Consider the following 15,358-nt stretch of genomic DNA (forward strand, 5'->3'; position numbering starts at 1 on the left):
AAACCCACAATGAGGACAAATGGCACTTTACACTCCTTAGGATGGTTACCGAAAAAATAAATGTTTGGGGGCCTTGCCTGGCGGTCCAGTGGTTCAGATCCACGCTTCCATTGGAGCGGGTGCTGGTCTGACCCCTGGTCAGGGAAACTCAGATCCCACAGTTAAGAATATATGTATTTTTCTTATCAGAAAACAAGTATTGACAGGGATGTGGAGAAAGTGGAGCCCTTGCGCACTGTTGGTGGGGATGTAAAATGGTGCCGTCACTGGAAAACTGTATGGAGGTTCTTCAAAAAATTAAAAATAGAACTGCCACATGATCCAGAAATTTCAGTTTTGTATATATTCCCCAAGGAATTGAAAGTTGGAAGTCGAATGGGTATGCTGATTCCCCTCAAAACATCCATGTTCGTTCCAGCATTTTTCACAATAGCAGAAAGACAAAAAGCAAGCCAACGGTCCCAAAACGTGGTACAAAGACGCAGCGTATAACCTTGTGACCTTATCCAGCCTTGAAAAGGCCGTTCGTCACGTGCCGCACTGCTGTGCTAATTGAGCTAAGCTGGCCACAAAAGAACAAAGAGCACATGCTTCTACGCACGAGATTCCTAGAGGAGTCAAACCATAGAGATGAAGGAGAAGGGCATGTGCCCCGGGCCGGGGGAGAAGCGTGGGACTCAGGGTTGATGGAAACAGTTTCTCCTTGGGAGGAAGAAAAAGTCCTGCAGGCGATGGGGGCGAGGGCTGTGTAAGGATGGGAAGGTATTCAAGGCCACTGAACTGCACACACAGACATGGCAGAAATGAGAAATTCTGTTACATGTAGTGGAGAGCTTAAGAAAATCTTAATGATCGTGCTCACCCTTGAAACTGTGTTAGGAGAACTGGGCACACACTGGGGGTGGCTCCCCACACAAGCCCTCTGACCTTCCTCGCTCCTGCGGACACAGGTCCTGGCAAAGCCAGATTCTTTCGGCGGAGGCTCCTGGTCACGGAGGTGCTGGCTCAGGGCTGCCGACTCCAGGACGAACCGATGATGCACAGGAGGGGCTGTGTCTCCACCGGGGAGAGGCTGGCTTTCCCAGGAACCAGGGTCAGTGCTTGGGGCACGGTGCGGGCGAGCCTGGCCTTGAACCCAGGCGCTTCTCACCAGGATGCTGACTCGACTCTAAGCAGCTAGGCTGAGAAGCAAACGTTCCCTCTGCCCAAATGCTGTCCACGCGTCTCTGCGAACACCAGGCTCCACACCCGCTCCAACAGGACCGAGGTAACTCAGCGGCTGGTTTCGGCTACGTCCTGACCCCGGCTCCCGAGACCCCGCTGCAGTGAGGGCTGTCGGACAGACGGGCGCCTCCCCCTTCCAGCCTGCCGGCTGTGCGGTGACACCTGTCGTTTGAAACACAGGCATTCCGTCATTCCGGAACCCAAGGCGCTTGCTCACAGAAACAGCTGAGTATTAGTAAAATAACTTACGATCAGCTCCAAATAAAGGATGGGACACTCCGGTCAGATGGACCAAACCCAGTCCCTCAGGCTCCATCCATGCGGGGGCTGGAGTCCAGGGGACAAGGTTCAGTCTGTCTGTCCTGCTGATGGGCCAGGCCGCAGCCAGGAACACGGCTCCAGGACGCCGCCTCCGGGCGTCTCCCTGCTGCATGCGGGTCACCGGGCCGCAGCCCTGAAACACGGGAAGGGCGCCGAGAGGGACCAGCCCCTGGGCGTGCTTTCCCGCCATCGGTCGGGACCAGGACCTCACGCTGCGGAGCTCGGACCCGAGTCCCAGCCGAGGTCCCAGCCTGGTGCGCGTCACGGTCACCGTGGGGCCACCCTGCAGCCCAGGCCCCGCTGACCCAAGGGGCGCGGGGCACAATTTGCAGAAACAACACGTCCTTCGATAAAATATTTATTCTAAAAAAAATCACACTGTACAAATTTAGATAGAACATTCTCAAGGCTCATACTTATAAAAATGTGAACAGAACAGATTCGAGGTAACGAACAAACCTTGGTTGCTTCTTTTTAAATTAAGAGGGGAAAATGTTTTTTTTTCCCAGGTACAGTGATAGTAAATATCGAGAAGACAGCCGAAGAGCAGCGGAACAGCAAGGGTCATGCCCGTTCTCGGCTCTGTGGGCCCCGAGGAATCTGACTCCAAATGCAGGGGCGGGCGACCCATCCACACCGGCCACGCGGGGAGGCTCTGAGGCTGTTTCTACACAGCCTGGAAGTTTGTGCTTAGAGAAAATCCAGCACGGTGTCTTCATAATTTCCTGTTTCTCTAACAAAGTGGGTTTTCTGTACACTTGTTACAAAGCTCTGTACAAAAGCTTGAAGCTCCCGGGAGGTGTCACTTCTGAAAGTTAAAAACGACAAGGAAGTGTTTCCTACAGTTCGATCTGTACATTCACACAACAGAGGAAGTCGATAAAAAAGAATTCACAGAGATTCCAGGCCAGGGAGTCCTGGCTTCTCTGAAGGCTGCTTTAAAAGCTGCGGGTTGGTCTCCGCTCCCGCCTGGACTCGCCTGGCCTTCCGGACGCTCAGCCCCCAACCGTCGGGGGAACCGCCCACCCCGCCGAGCGGCCGGGCTCACAGCCAAGGGTGCCAGGCGGGGTCCATGCGGCACAGGTTGTCCAGGCTGTTGGCGGCGGCCACCAGGGTGTTGACTTTGCTCTCCCCGCCCTCGAACTGGGCGAGGTTGTGCAGGCGGGTCACGATGGCCGTCACGGCCTTCTGCACCAGGGACACCAGCTGCTGGCTGTCCATGTTCTCGGGCTGCCCGGCGGCCGACAGCGGGGACGACGTGTCCTCCTGCGTCTTCTTGTGCCAGGCGATGATCTCGTCCCGCAGCACCGTTTTCAGGATGCCGTCCACCTGCGGAGTGAGAACGCAAGGTTCGCGTTTGACCGCCGGCCCAGAGGGCAGCTTCCCAGCCAGGCACTCTGCTGCGGCGGCCGTCGGGGCCTCAGTAGTCAGGGCCCGTGCCACGGTCACTCTGGTGGGGACACTGCAGCCAGACACGCGTGATGACCCCTGGGGTACCAGGAAAGGTGGGGGGACCAATGGCTGCCGCACCCCCGGGTCAAGGTGCCGTGGAACGGAGTCCGGAGGGAAGGTGGTGGGGGCTGGGTGGGGGCTGGGTGGGGGGGCCCGCGGGAGGCCGGCAGGAGCGCCCGAGGGAGGGGACTGGAGGAGGGCCGGGGACCCAGAGGCTGGCGGCGCCACTGGGATGACTGACAAGACGCTGTGACGACAAGATGGACAGACCCTGTGCAAACCCTCCTGAACTGGACGCCCGGCCGCAGCCCGCTGTCACGGCAGGGGCGCTGGGGCTGCTTAAATGTAACCTGGACTGACACGCTGAGGCCCCAGCACGTGTCCTTGGAGGAGATCCCCAGGCAGGGTGGTCTCTGTGGTGACCTAACACAAAGACAATCACCCCACTGGGGCTGGAAGGAGCGCGACCCCGAGTGTGGAGAAGCCCAGCTTCCTCCCATCCACAGCCGCTCGGGCCGCGCGCAGGGACGCCGGCAGTTCTTCCAGGTCGTGAAAGGGAAGTCGCTCAGTCGTGTCCAGCTCTTTACGACTCCACAGACTGTAGCCCCTCAGGCTCCTCAGTCCATGGGATTTTCCAGGTATGAATACTGGAGTGGGTTGCCATTTCCTTCTCATAACAGGTCTTTAAAAGAGGTTTCCAATCGTGGGCTGCTCTAGAATAACCCCGTCTCCAGAAGTGAGCGTTTCTAGGGAAGGAGAACTCCGTGCTGTATTTCAGGTCTTAACCCTAAGTGGCTGAGCGTCACTGCGCTCCCTGCCTGAGAGCGGGCTCCGTTGCTGACCCGTTTCAGAGAGGCCACCACGGGCCCCGGAGCAGCAGCGACATGGGGGTGGGGGGCGGGGGGAGGAGAGCAGTTGGACGTTAACACAGACAAAGTCCGTGTTTGCAGTCAGGAGGCGACTCGATGATTTAAAACCTGTTCTGAGTAAATGTTTTGCAGAAGTAATTGGTGTCTGAAGCCTTCTCTAGACACAGACTGCTTATCTGGGAAAAGAGCAGACAGTCCCAGAAGTCAGAAGAAAACAGTAAACAGCGTGTGTTCCATCCCTGACTGCAAAGAGACAGGCTCGGGGTCAGAATGGACTGGACCAGCATCCCCTTCAGTCCTGCCGAGCCCAGCGCACGGCAAAGAGCTGTCAAGGGCCCCTGGTGTGGCCACGTCTCATCCCCCAGGGGTTCACCATGTGCTCCTCCTGGGACAACCCTGACCCACCTTGAAGTTGGGCTGGGCGAAGCAGCGGGCGACGGCGATCATGGACGCGGTCAAAGGGCCGGAGACGCCAATGGTGGTCAGAAACTCGGAGATGTTGGGCGTGAGGCGGAAAGGGACAGGGCGGTTGGCATCCAAGTCCCCGGTGGCGTCGTTTATGTCAAAGCGGAAGTAGGCCACGTTCAGCTTGCCGGTGTCCTAAAGGTTGGAAGCAGACACTCAGGGGCGGAAGCAGCAGGTGCAGACTGAGCCGGGGCGGGGGGCCTGGCTGCTCCCGCCGCGTTACCTGGGCGATCTGCAGCATCTCGGGGTTGAGTCTGTTGAGGTGCAGGACGAACTCCGCGAAGCCGATGAGCGCGAGCTGGATGGTGAACATCTTGCGGAAGGTCCAGTAGTCGGTGGCGTTGGGGAAGGTGTGCAGGGCCCACTCCTTGAGCATGCTGCGGGGCACCATGTTGCTCTGAACCTCCTTGAGGATGTCGCGAAGGACCTGGGGGACAGGGAGTTCGGCAAGTGGGTCAGGCACGGGCAGGCCGGACAGACACCTCGGGGAGCGGGGTGTGTGTGTGAGGGGTGCTCAGGGCCGCCAGGAAGGTCCTGGCATTGGTTCTGGGTGTTCCTCAACGGCCCCCTGGGCTGACTGAACCCAGGAAAGTCACCACACACACACACACAGCATCACCCCGCAGGGGGAAGGGCCTGACGGTGAGTGTGGCCACACTGTGTTCTCCAAAGCACCCTGTTTTCAACAGAAGGTCATGAGGCACGTGGAGAAGCAGGACAATGCACACAGCAAAGAAAGAAAGTCACCTGAGTCGTCACTCACGTCCAGATCACACAACGAATTCTTAGAACCAATAAAAAGACAAGTCTTTAAAAAAAAAAAAAAAGACAAGTCTTTTTACAAATCACCCAACATAAAAAGTGAGCAAACAGGGATTTTTCTGGTGGTCCAGTAGTTAAGAATCCGGCTGCCAATGGAGTGAACACGGGGTCAATCCCTGGTCGGGGAAGATTCCACACGCCACAGGGCAACGGAGCCCGTCTGTCCCAACTACTGCAGCCGGGTCGCTCGAGCCGGGGGTCCACCGTGAGAAGGCCGAGCACGGAGACTGGAGAGCAGACCCTGCTCACCACTGCTGGAGAAGCCCGAGGAGCCGCGACCCGGTGCAGCACAAGATTAAAAAAAATGTTTATGTAAAAAAATGAGCAAAGAACTTGAACCAACTTTTCTCCAGAGAAAATATGCAAACAGCCAATTAATTAGCAAATGAAAAAAGGCTCAGTATCATTTGTTACCGACCAAAATAAACTAGCACTTTGCACCCACTCAGGTGGCTGTGGTCAGAAAGACAGACGATACTAAGTGCTGGCAAGAACGTGGAGAAATCAGAACTCTCGTACATGTGGTCACTTTGGAAAACTCTGTGGCTCCGTCAAAATGTTAAACGTAAGAGTTACCAAATAACCCAGCGATTCTACTCCTTGTATACAGATGGCCGAGGGAAATGAGAACACAGGTCCACACAGAAACCTGTACATGTGTGTTCACGGCAGTGTTAATCCTAACAGACAAAAGGTGCAAACGCCTACCAACTAATAAACGGGTAAGTTAAACGTGGTCTCTTCATACAAGGGAATGATCAGCAATAAAAAGAAGCAGTGCTGACACGTGCTACCAAGCGCCAAGCGGATAACCTTGGGAACAGGCAGTGCAGGGGAGCCAGGCATGAGCGACGACGTGTCGTATGGTTCTGCTCATAGGACGCGTCCAGAATAAGCAAGTTTACAGGCAGTGTGGTAAAAAATGCAAAGGGGAAAGGAGCCTAGTTGTAACGAAGCAAACCAGGGGAGGAAGACCAAGAAGAGACCCGCGCGCTGGGACGGCCTGTACGTCCGCGCCTCCCGCAGGCCCAGGAGGGCCCCGCACCGCCCCTGCGCCAGACCCGCGCTCAGCTCCATATTCGCAGAGCAGGAGGGGGGTTCCGATGCAGCCACGTATTTGCAGACAGGGGTCACTGGCTTGCACAGTCCAAGGAACACAGAACCTTGAGAATCCAATCCATTCACCTCCCACCAACACCTCAAAACTGCCGTGGTCCACGGAGACCGCTGAGCACTGAAGAACCCCACCCGCTCTGCCGGCACGAAGGTGGGGGCTGACACCAGACCCTGCACCCCGAGCACGGCGCGGGGTGAGACGGGCGCCCCTGGGCTCCATCCTCCTGAACCAAGCCCTTCAGGAGCCAGAGTAACAGAGACCAGCCCCTGGACAACAGAGGCAGCTTCCGGCCCTGGGGGTCTCTCCCCAGATCCAGGAGGCGCCCTTGGGGACCGCAGGAAGGACCACGGAGGCAGCAGGAGAACCGGCCAGAACCGCCTCTTGGTGACGCAGGCAACTCTGGACAGAACCACCTCACCCACGCTCCCACTGGCCTGCTGCCCCCAGGGCGGGACCCGCAGATGCAGAGGGACCCTCGGCCCACCAGCAGGTGCAGCCAGGGCATCTGGGACTCCGTCGGGGGCTCTGTGGCTCCACCCGAGGCAAGAGAAACAGCTGGCCTGACAGGTTTCCGCTTCCCCACATTCTGCATTTCAGCAAGGACACACCGCGCAAAGACTGTGCGTGACCTGGAGGCCTGGCAGCAAACCTGTGAACATGCCCAGGAGGCAGGCAGGCAGGCAGCCTCACCCCCCCACGCCCGGGCTGTCAACCAAATGAACCTGCCAAGCAGTTCCTTTAAAGTTCTCATCTCTCAGCTGCTCTTCAGGAAGGACTCTGAGCCTCTGCAAGGCTGAGTGAAAACGTACCTCTGTCCCATTAGAACGAGTGGCCCTTGGCTGAGCCCACGGCCACCCCCAAGCCCCCGCACCTGGTGGCTGGCCTGCGTCCCGCGCGCCTGCACCGTGGCCAGGCGGTCGTAGTAGCGGGAGATGGGGTTGTCGTGCTCGATGCCCTTCTTGGCGCAGCGCTGCTTGTAGATCTCCACCAGCGACAGCGAGGAGGGGTTGTCCTCCACCAGGCGCATCTGCGGGGACACGGCCACCACGCGGGGGACTGGAGGGAGAGGGGGGACGGTGCGTGAGGCAGGGCCGACTGGCGGAGCACGGCACGTGTGCGCTCAAACACCCACAGCGCTCTGCAGAGCGGATTTCTCAACTCCCTTATTTTGGGGCAGTCTGAACTTAAGGGTGAGAGACTTTAAGTCAGAAGAGGCTGGATCACGGCTCAGCCAGCAGAGCGCTCGGAACAGGACCAGACACCACACAGGGCAACAGGCTCCGAAGCCGGGTCAGCGTGAAGGTGACCGCAGTTCTCTCCGGGGTTGGGCAGTCACACGCAGCCCGGCCCCACCCCACGTTGACAGGTTCATGATTCACCCACAGCCACTCGGTTCAGTAAAGACCTCACCCGAGGTTGCTGGGTGCTGCGTGAATGAGATGTCAGCGGCCTTCCTGGGGCTCCTCGACTCCCAGAAGGGCACCTCAGGCGGTGCCCACATGGCAGGCTGTGCCCAGAGCAGATCAAGACGTGAAACAAAACTGTTCAGTCGTTTCCGACTCTTTGCGACTCCATGGACTATATAGTCCATGAAATTCTCCAGGTCAGAATACTGGAGTGGGTGGCCATTCTCTTCTCCAGGGAATCTTCCCAACCCAGGGATCGAACCAGGGTCTCCTGCATTGCAGGGGGACTCTTTACCAGCTGAGCCACTGGGGAAGCCCAAGGACAGATCAAAGACTGTGCTTAGAAACTGTGTGTGGAGCGCGCCACCAGCACGCCCCGCGCAGCCAGCGTCACCGGAGCCTGGGCAGGCCGCCGGGCGAGCGGAGATGGCTGTGCGCCAGGTCGGGGCCTCTTCTCCAGGCGGGTGCTGGTTGGACGCGTGTCCTACGGGGGGCGGGGCGTGCGCCGGCGGGGCGTGCTGGAGGCGGTGCGTACCTGTGAAGAACAGGTGCCTCTTGGTGGTCTCCTTCCGCTTCTCCAGGCAGGGGTTGAGCAGGCGCAGGAGCTGCAGCACGCGCTCCTCCCGCCGCGACTCGGTCAGGCAGGCGTCGTTCATGACCAGGTACGGGTAGATCTTGCCGTTGTGCCCGCGGATGTAGAGCCTCCTGGCGGCCGTGTTGTGCTTCTGCACGATCTCCACCCGGGGCATGAACCTGCAGAGACCATGGGCGCTGAGCCCACGCCCCGCGGCCACTCCGCCCCTGCTTTGAGAGCGGAGCTTCCCGGACGACCGCTGGCCAGACGGGGTGGTCGGTTACCTACGCCCCACCTCGCAGGGACCGGGTATGGGGGCGCCTCGGTGTGGGAAGGACAAAAGGGGAAGAAGAAAAGGCGAAATTGGGGTTTCAACAGTCGCGCCGAGGGCCCAGCAGGCAGAGGATGCTGGGGCCCCCAGCAGCAGGAGCGCCCGGGCCCCTGGGACAGAGGAGCCACCGCTGACGAGCTGGGATGGGGCATGTGCACTCTCGGCGCTCACAGCGGAGGGGCGGCGTGGGGCCCGCACGCCCGCGGCGCTCACAGCGGAGGGGAGCAGCAGGGTCCGATCTGGAGGACCCTGTTAAAGGTTGCCACTTCTCAACTCGCTTTACATTTTAAATGAGATGCAACTCACCTTGCTCTAAAAATTTTTACCATAGTCTGATTCTGTTTTGAATACTGCGCTTTCAGAGTGTACGAAACACTGCAGAACTCCACTTTGTCAAGTTCTACAAGCATTCAGAAAGAGTTTTTTTGAGAGCAAACACAAGCTTGACTCAGACAGGACACGGACACGTGAAAGGTGCCCAACGACCCCAACCCGAGGGCAGTCCTGTGTCCTCTCCCGGGGGCAGAGGGGCGGGAATCACAGTGTGAACTGCCGACCGGTCTCCCTGGAGGGGCTCCCGGGCATCTGCTGGAGGAAGGTGTCAATGACCCCGGGCCGGCCAGGCGCACTCACCGAGCGATCTTGATGTAGTAATGTGTCGGCTTCGGCATCAGAAACTCCCCGGGAATTTCCACCTCCGCCGTCTGTGCTGAGAAGTTGCTCAGAAACCGGCACTTCTCTTCAATGAGGAAGAATTTTGGAAGCTGCTTGGTTTTAGCCTCCAGGATTTTGATCCACTTTTTCAGTTTGGAAATCAGATTATGAAGCTTCATGGATCCTGGAACACTGAAGTCAAAATCTGCAAAACAGAATATGATTAGAAACATTTTCGGCCACCTGGGTGATTTCCCATCCACCGCACAACTACGGCTCTGGCACGGCCCAGGAGGAAACAGGCGCGTTTTCCATCTAGTCAGTAATAAAGTGCTGCGCGGGGCAGAACTCCAATAAACAGCACATAAAAATGCCGGCTGGAATACACGGCACGGAGCTCTGGGCCCGACACACGGCCGCGCCCACAGCTCCGCTCGTCAGGTCCACGTGAGTTTAACTGTGCATGCGTGTCACCAGTTTCACTACAGTCGCTGCGCTTCTCTCGTGGGGTTTTCCTCACGGCATTTCTCTGGTTTCCTTTACCATCTCGCGTGCGGTCACCTGACTAGCGAGCTGAGCACCAGGGAGGCAGGTCTCCGTCCGCCGGGACACCGGGCTGCACCTTCCCAACTCCGGGGCAGGAAGCTGTTATCAAGGCCAGGCCTGATCTTCATGGAATGGGTTTCTGTTTGTTGTTAACTTTTATTTTGAAATAAATATTCACAGGAGCGCCAAGAAATGTATAGGGAGGGCCACACGCCCCTTCCCAAAACCAAGGCACTGGCACAACCCACGGGGCTGACTCAGACACGAGACCTGTGCGTGTGGTGTGCGCACCCGTGAGACGTGAGGGGGGGGGCACTGTGTACCCAGGAGGCCCCCCGTCCACCGGCTCTGAGCCATGCCCGCTTCCCCCGCACCCGACGGCCGGCCACCGCTGGTCTGTTCTCCGTCGTGACCTCACAAAGGCTTCATAACTTATAAGCGCGTGGCAGGAATCCTGAGCGCGGCTTTGAGCATTCAGCACAACTTCTCTGAAGTTCATCCAAGTTGCCGTGTGTGTCAGTTAATGCCTCGTCACCTGCTTTATGAGTGTGGAAGAGCCATGCTCTGCGTCCCTTCTCCTTGGAGGGGCATCTGGGGGACTCGCATTTGGGGCTATCGCCACAAAGCGGCCATCGGCGCTCGGGCACAGCGTCTGCAGGGGGGTCAGTCTTCCATCTCGGGACTGACTCTCCGGAGCCGCCTTCCCCTGTGCGGCTGGAGCCAGGGCTGCGATGCTGCTGTGGGCGGAGGGGCAGCCCTCCTGGCTCTGACAGCAGAACCCGGGGCGGACACAGGGGCGGTCCCCGGGGCACGCGGTAGCGGGGCTGGATGCAGGCGTCCGACGCACAAGGCAGCGGGCGGTGGGTCGGCGCCTCGAGGCTGGCCTTCCTCCAGGCTTCGGTGCCTGTCACTCTTTCACGTCAGAATCCAGATGTGTGCCCCCCCTAACGCTCTACTTCAGACTACGTTTGGTTGTAGATATGGATACACTAAGTATCACTTCTTTCCAGTAACAAGTGATGGCTTCCACAAAACTTCCATCTCAGACGCCTCCTTTCCCGTGAAGGAGAGACCACATGCGCTTCAGCTCTGAGGGGTGCGGCCTGGCCCGCATGCACCCGGGGGATGGGGGTCCCTGACGGGGACTCGGGCTGAGGGACAGCGGCCATCAGCCTCAGGCCACACAGAGAGGTGGGGCTGGAGTCCTGCTCCCGCTGGTCCTGGAAACACGAGCGCCTGACCCGGGGACGGGATGTGCACACCCCCCGCCGTCCTCCTGACGCCAGAACCACCAGGGGGATCCCTGCCTGTTGCCTCGGGGCCCGCACCTTCAGGTCTCACTGCCTCACCTGACCCTGTCTGGTCTTCCAAAAAAACCCGGCAGGCGGAGGGACTGCACCCTAGAACCCTGTGTCTACCCCGGCTCCGACCCTTTGCCTTTTCCCTGGAGGGAAGGCTGTGCGATCCCGGGGCAGGGAATGTCCCGTTTCCTTACAGTCTAACCCGCCCGCCCAGGGCTGCGGTCCAGAAAACCAACGAGTGCGGTTAACCGGATGGTAGGACTGAGGAGAAAGGTGAGGGGCTGCTTCCTTGGTCAGGACTCACCGGTGGTGAACTGGCCCTTCAGCTTCTGGAAGACGGGGTCCTGGGCGGTGGCCTGGGCGCGCCGGGCCAGGGACTCGGAGGCGGCGCTGGAGAACATGGTGGAGACGTTGGACACGTTCTCCAGGCCCACCCCGAACGTGCTCACCAGCTTCTTGACGAAGTTGAGGGTGTGGGGCGTGATCTTGGCGTCCGACACCGCTCCGCTCTTCTCAAAGGCCACCGAGTAGCACTTGGCCAGGCCCTGCTGGAGCTGCCTGAGGACCTGGGGGCCAGAGACACGGTGGGCTCGCACAGCAGAGCTCTGCGCTTGAGCACGCTGCCCCCGCCCACTGGGCACCCGCCCAGCCGGCCCCCCACCACGGACAAGGCTATCGGGGCGCCAGAGTGTGCAGAAGCAGCACGGGGGGCGCCCCGGACGCTCACGCTGTGAGCTGCGTTCTCAGCAGCAAGGACAGTTGTCCCGAACGTTAACAGAAGAAAGAGACCCACAAGCCCACCCTTCACGTTGCGCACACGCCCTTCTGCTGAATCGCCAATGGAAAGCCTGTTTCAGATCACGTCCGTGTACATGCACACACACAGGGTAACAGAGCACCGACAGGGGCCTCGGACAACAAACGCTGATTACTCATCACCACCACTGAGGCGGCGGCCTGAGAACCAGCTCTGGCCCCTGGAGATGACGGCCCATGGGGTGACCTCTGCCCACATCCTGCTGCTCCTTGGCCAGTGGTGGGATTTCAGCGGTTAGGTTCAGAGAAGTGAACAAAATAAGCGTTTTAAGGGCAGCAGGGGCTTCCTTGATGTCTTCGTTGGAAGTCTTCTGCTTCGGCAGGGACGACAGCACCAGGGTGCAGACCTGGAGCCTCCACCAGCCGGGCCACCCACAGACACACACGAGCGGGCCGCTCGTGCGGACAGGCCGCGGCCGCGAGGGCACCCAGACCCACGCCCTCCGCGGCGCACAGCCCCGCCGCGTACCTCCTCGTGCCAGTTCTCCCGGAACCAGACCATCTGGTCGACGATGCCTTCCAGGGAAGACAGCAGCGTCGGGTGCAGCTCCCGCTGCATGTGCATGATACGGCTGCAGCGCCACATGGGGGCCGTGGCTCTTATGGGCCCTGGATCTGATGCAGAATGGGACTGGTTACCCACTGAACTTGGCTGCTGTTGTCCAGAATCTGAGAGCAACACACACAACGCCATTGTCAGCGCCGCGCTGACGACGGGGAGGCGGCGCTCCGAGGACCACGGCCGGAGGGACGCCGGTTCCTGCTGGCCCGGAGCCGCGAGGCGGGCGCCCTGTCCCGGGGTGCGGGCCAGGCAGAAGGCACATGGGTCAGGGCGCGGGCAGGTGGGCGCGTGAGTGGGGCCCAGGTGGGGGCGCAGGCTCCCCGGACCCGAACTGCAGTGGGAGTCTGAGCTTTTTTTTTTTTTTTTTTTAAGGTCTGGCAAAATATTTCACAATTCATTCTTTGTATTACAGCTCCGAGAATCCAGAAGTGTTAACAAGTCAGCCTACATGCTTTCATCTAAGAGAGCCAAACCACAGGTATAAAATGACATTTTAAAAAAAGCCACTTGCTACGTAAGAAATGTTACAGAACCCCGATGCTCATTTTTTAAAGCTTCAGCTCACTTACAACAAAAACCCTTAACTTTCAATTGACCCAAACTTGAATCTACCTAGACAGCCAGGAGGTCGGTGTGAAGACCCACCCTACAGGACCAGGAGCTGCCACCACCGTCTGGAGGAGGGAGTCACCTTCCTGGAAAGGCTCTGGCCTCGCAGTGAGCGTGTCTATGTATTAAAGACGCAGGAAGCAAGCGGTGCTTTAACTGTTTACAGAGCACCATGCTTACAGGGTAACTGAAACCATTCAGTAGGTTACTTCTCTATGTACCACGGTAATCGTTACAGATTAAAAACTTCTATTTTGAATGTTTTTACACTTGGTTAAGATTGATTTGTTTTTTTCTCTTTAGGCTACACCACGTGGAAATGGGATCTTAGTTCCCCGGCCAGGGATCAAACCCATGACCGCTGCTCTGGGAGTTCGAAGTCTTAACCTCTGGACTACCAGGGAAATCCCAGGTAAAACTGGTTTCTATGCGGATTCTTCTGACAGCTGAGGTATTATTCCTTACAACACAGTAAGTGACATTTGTACTGTTTATCGGGATGCATTTATAACTAATAAGTTCAACTTCTGTTTTTTTAGTCACTCAGTTGTGTCCACTCTTTGCAACCCCAAGGACTGCAGCCGGGCTCCTCTGCCTGTAGGACTTCCCAGGCAAGAATCCTGGAGTGGGCCTACATTTCCTCCTCCAGGGCACCTTCCCGACCCAGGGATCGAACCCGTGGCTCCTGTCTCGGCAGGCAGATTCCTCACCGCTGAGCGACCTGGGTTTCACACATTTTTCCTACTTATGATGGAATCACTGGAGTGGATGAACACCCTGTCACACTACGGTGAAGGAGAGCCAGCAACCCGTGGGAGGTCAGGTTTCGTCTTCCTGCCCCGGTGACCTCCCAGCGTCTGAACACAGACGGGCCCGCGGGCTGGAGGGGAGCTGCCGGTGGGTGTGTGCCGGTGAGAGTGGGACGCCGGACGCCCCGGGGACCCGGCCCCGCGGAGACGTACCGCTCTTGTAGCGCTCCCGTTGCTCTATCTTCAGCGTCAGGTACAGGGTCCGGATGGGGAAGTATACGGCCTGGGGATACACACGTCCCACCTGCTCAGAGAGAGTCAGTCGTGAGTGGGACATGGCCCGCACCTGGCCGGCGCCACTGACTTAGTACACACAGGAGACCAGGCTGAATAGCAAGTCCAATGTCCAGTTTAGCCTGAAAAGACCCAGCAAAGAGCAGCCTGGTGTATTCCATCCGTCTCGCCCACCCAAGACTCTTCCTGGCAGAGCAACCTCACTGTCATCTGATCTAACCTGAGGATGACAGACACTCGCGTGCGGGGAACACAACATGCCAGCAGCCTTCATTCACCAGAACTGAGAGCGGGCTGACGCGCGGCTCCCTCGCGAGTCACTTCACTCTGCGTAACTCTAGGATGCAGGGCACTGGCCTTTTTCTTTTAGGTAAGAAATGCCAGTTTTGGTCAACTAGAGCTCCACGGCTCCTTCAGAAGGGCTGAGCAGACATCACGCAGCTTGGCCACTGGCCACAGGGAGGCTAGCTAACATATGTTAAGAGATGTCCAGTGAACGATGATACCAAACAGAATCTACGTCTTTGACAGATCAACTCCAAGGGAAGTACCAGTACCCAGAACACAGCCGCAAGCGCTCAAGCAAGAATGAGAGCATTTCTGGGTGCTGTGGAGATGCTGAACGTGAACGATGAGTGAGCAGCATGCCCCCGGGCGCTTGGTTACAGGTTCACATGTGAAAAGTTACATACAGGACTCCATACTTTTATAAAACAAAGCACCATCAGAGGCACCAATTCCAGACCGAACTGTATCCACATGTCCCCTGTTCAGGCCCCTCCCCTACCTTTTGGCCTCTCTGCAGGAGGAGAACAATCTGGAGCCGACCTCAAACAGGGGTCACGACAGCCTTTCTACAGGCCCAATCCCCCCAGCCTGCCCCAGGGCACACGACTGCCAGCCTCCAACAGCCGCAGCCGGACAGCCGGACCCAAAGCAACAGGCCCCACGGCCCACCGGGCTTTCTTCTGGGGCTCAGAGCGCCCAGTACAGCCCGTGATGGGGAGTCAGCCGTGAGCAATGACCGCACACCCGCGCTCGGTCAGTAACCTGAGTGCTCACCAGGCCCCCTGCGTTTTAACAGAAGGCGTACTTTATGTGTATCTTACATGGCGACCTGTGTAAGGGAAGAGGTAGCATCGCGACGCTGTAAGCCCAGCGGATCACTGCCCGCCAGCCCTGCTGTCCTCAGCTGCTGTCACTTGTGCTTTATAAGCGACAGCTAACTGTGTCCACCTGCCCACCA

General features: G+C 58.2%; 1 protein-coding gene across 9 annotated transcripts in view; it reads right to left on the reverse strand.

The window, feature by feature from the left end:
• Positions 1–1,887: 1,887 nt before the first annotated feature.
• Positions 1,888–15,358, reverse strand: part of LOC122701884 (transformation/transcription domain associated protein) — an 88,616-nt gene continuing 75,145 nt past the window's right edge. For 7 of the 9 annotated variants that reach the window (XM_043915302.1, XM_043915300.1, XM_043915298.1 and 4 more), the window contains exons 63-71: positions 14,032–14,122; positions 12,368–12,567; positions 11,387–11,648; positions 9,215–9,440; positions 8,212–8,429; positions 7,142–7,326; positions 4,555–4,758; positions 4,272–4,466; positions 1,888–2,874 (exon numbers count right to left, since the gene is read on the reverse strand). In XM_043915302.1, coding sequence (XP_043771237.1) covers positions 2,590–2,874; positions 4,272–4,466; positions 4,555–4,758; positions 7,142–7,326; positions 8,212–8,429; positions 9,215–9,440; positions 11,387–11,648; positions 12,368–12,567; positions 14,032–14,122 — 1,866 coding nt within the window. In that variant the 3' untranslated portion in view covers positions 1,888–2,589. The remainder of the gene's footprint in view (positions 2,875–4,271; positions 4,467–4,554; positions 4,759–7,141; positions 7,327–8,211; positions 8,430–9,214; positions 9,441–11,386; positions 11,649–12,367; positions 12,568–14,031; positions 14,123–15,358) is intronic. The other 2 variants (XM_043915304.1, XM_043915303.1) reach the window with 1 other exon arrangement.

The sequence above is a fragment of the Cervus elaphus genome, chromosome 10, assembly GCF_910594005.1.
Source record: "Cervus elaphus chromosome 10, mCerEla1.1, whole genome shotgun sequence".
Classification (NCBI taxonomy): Eukaryota; Metazoa; Chordata; class Mammalia; order Artiodactyla; family Cervidae; genus Cervus; species Cervus elaphus.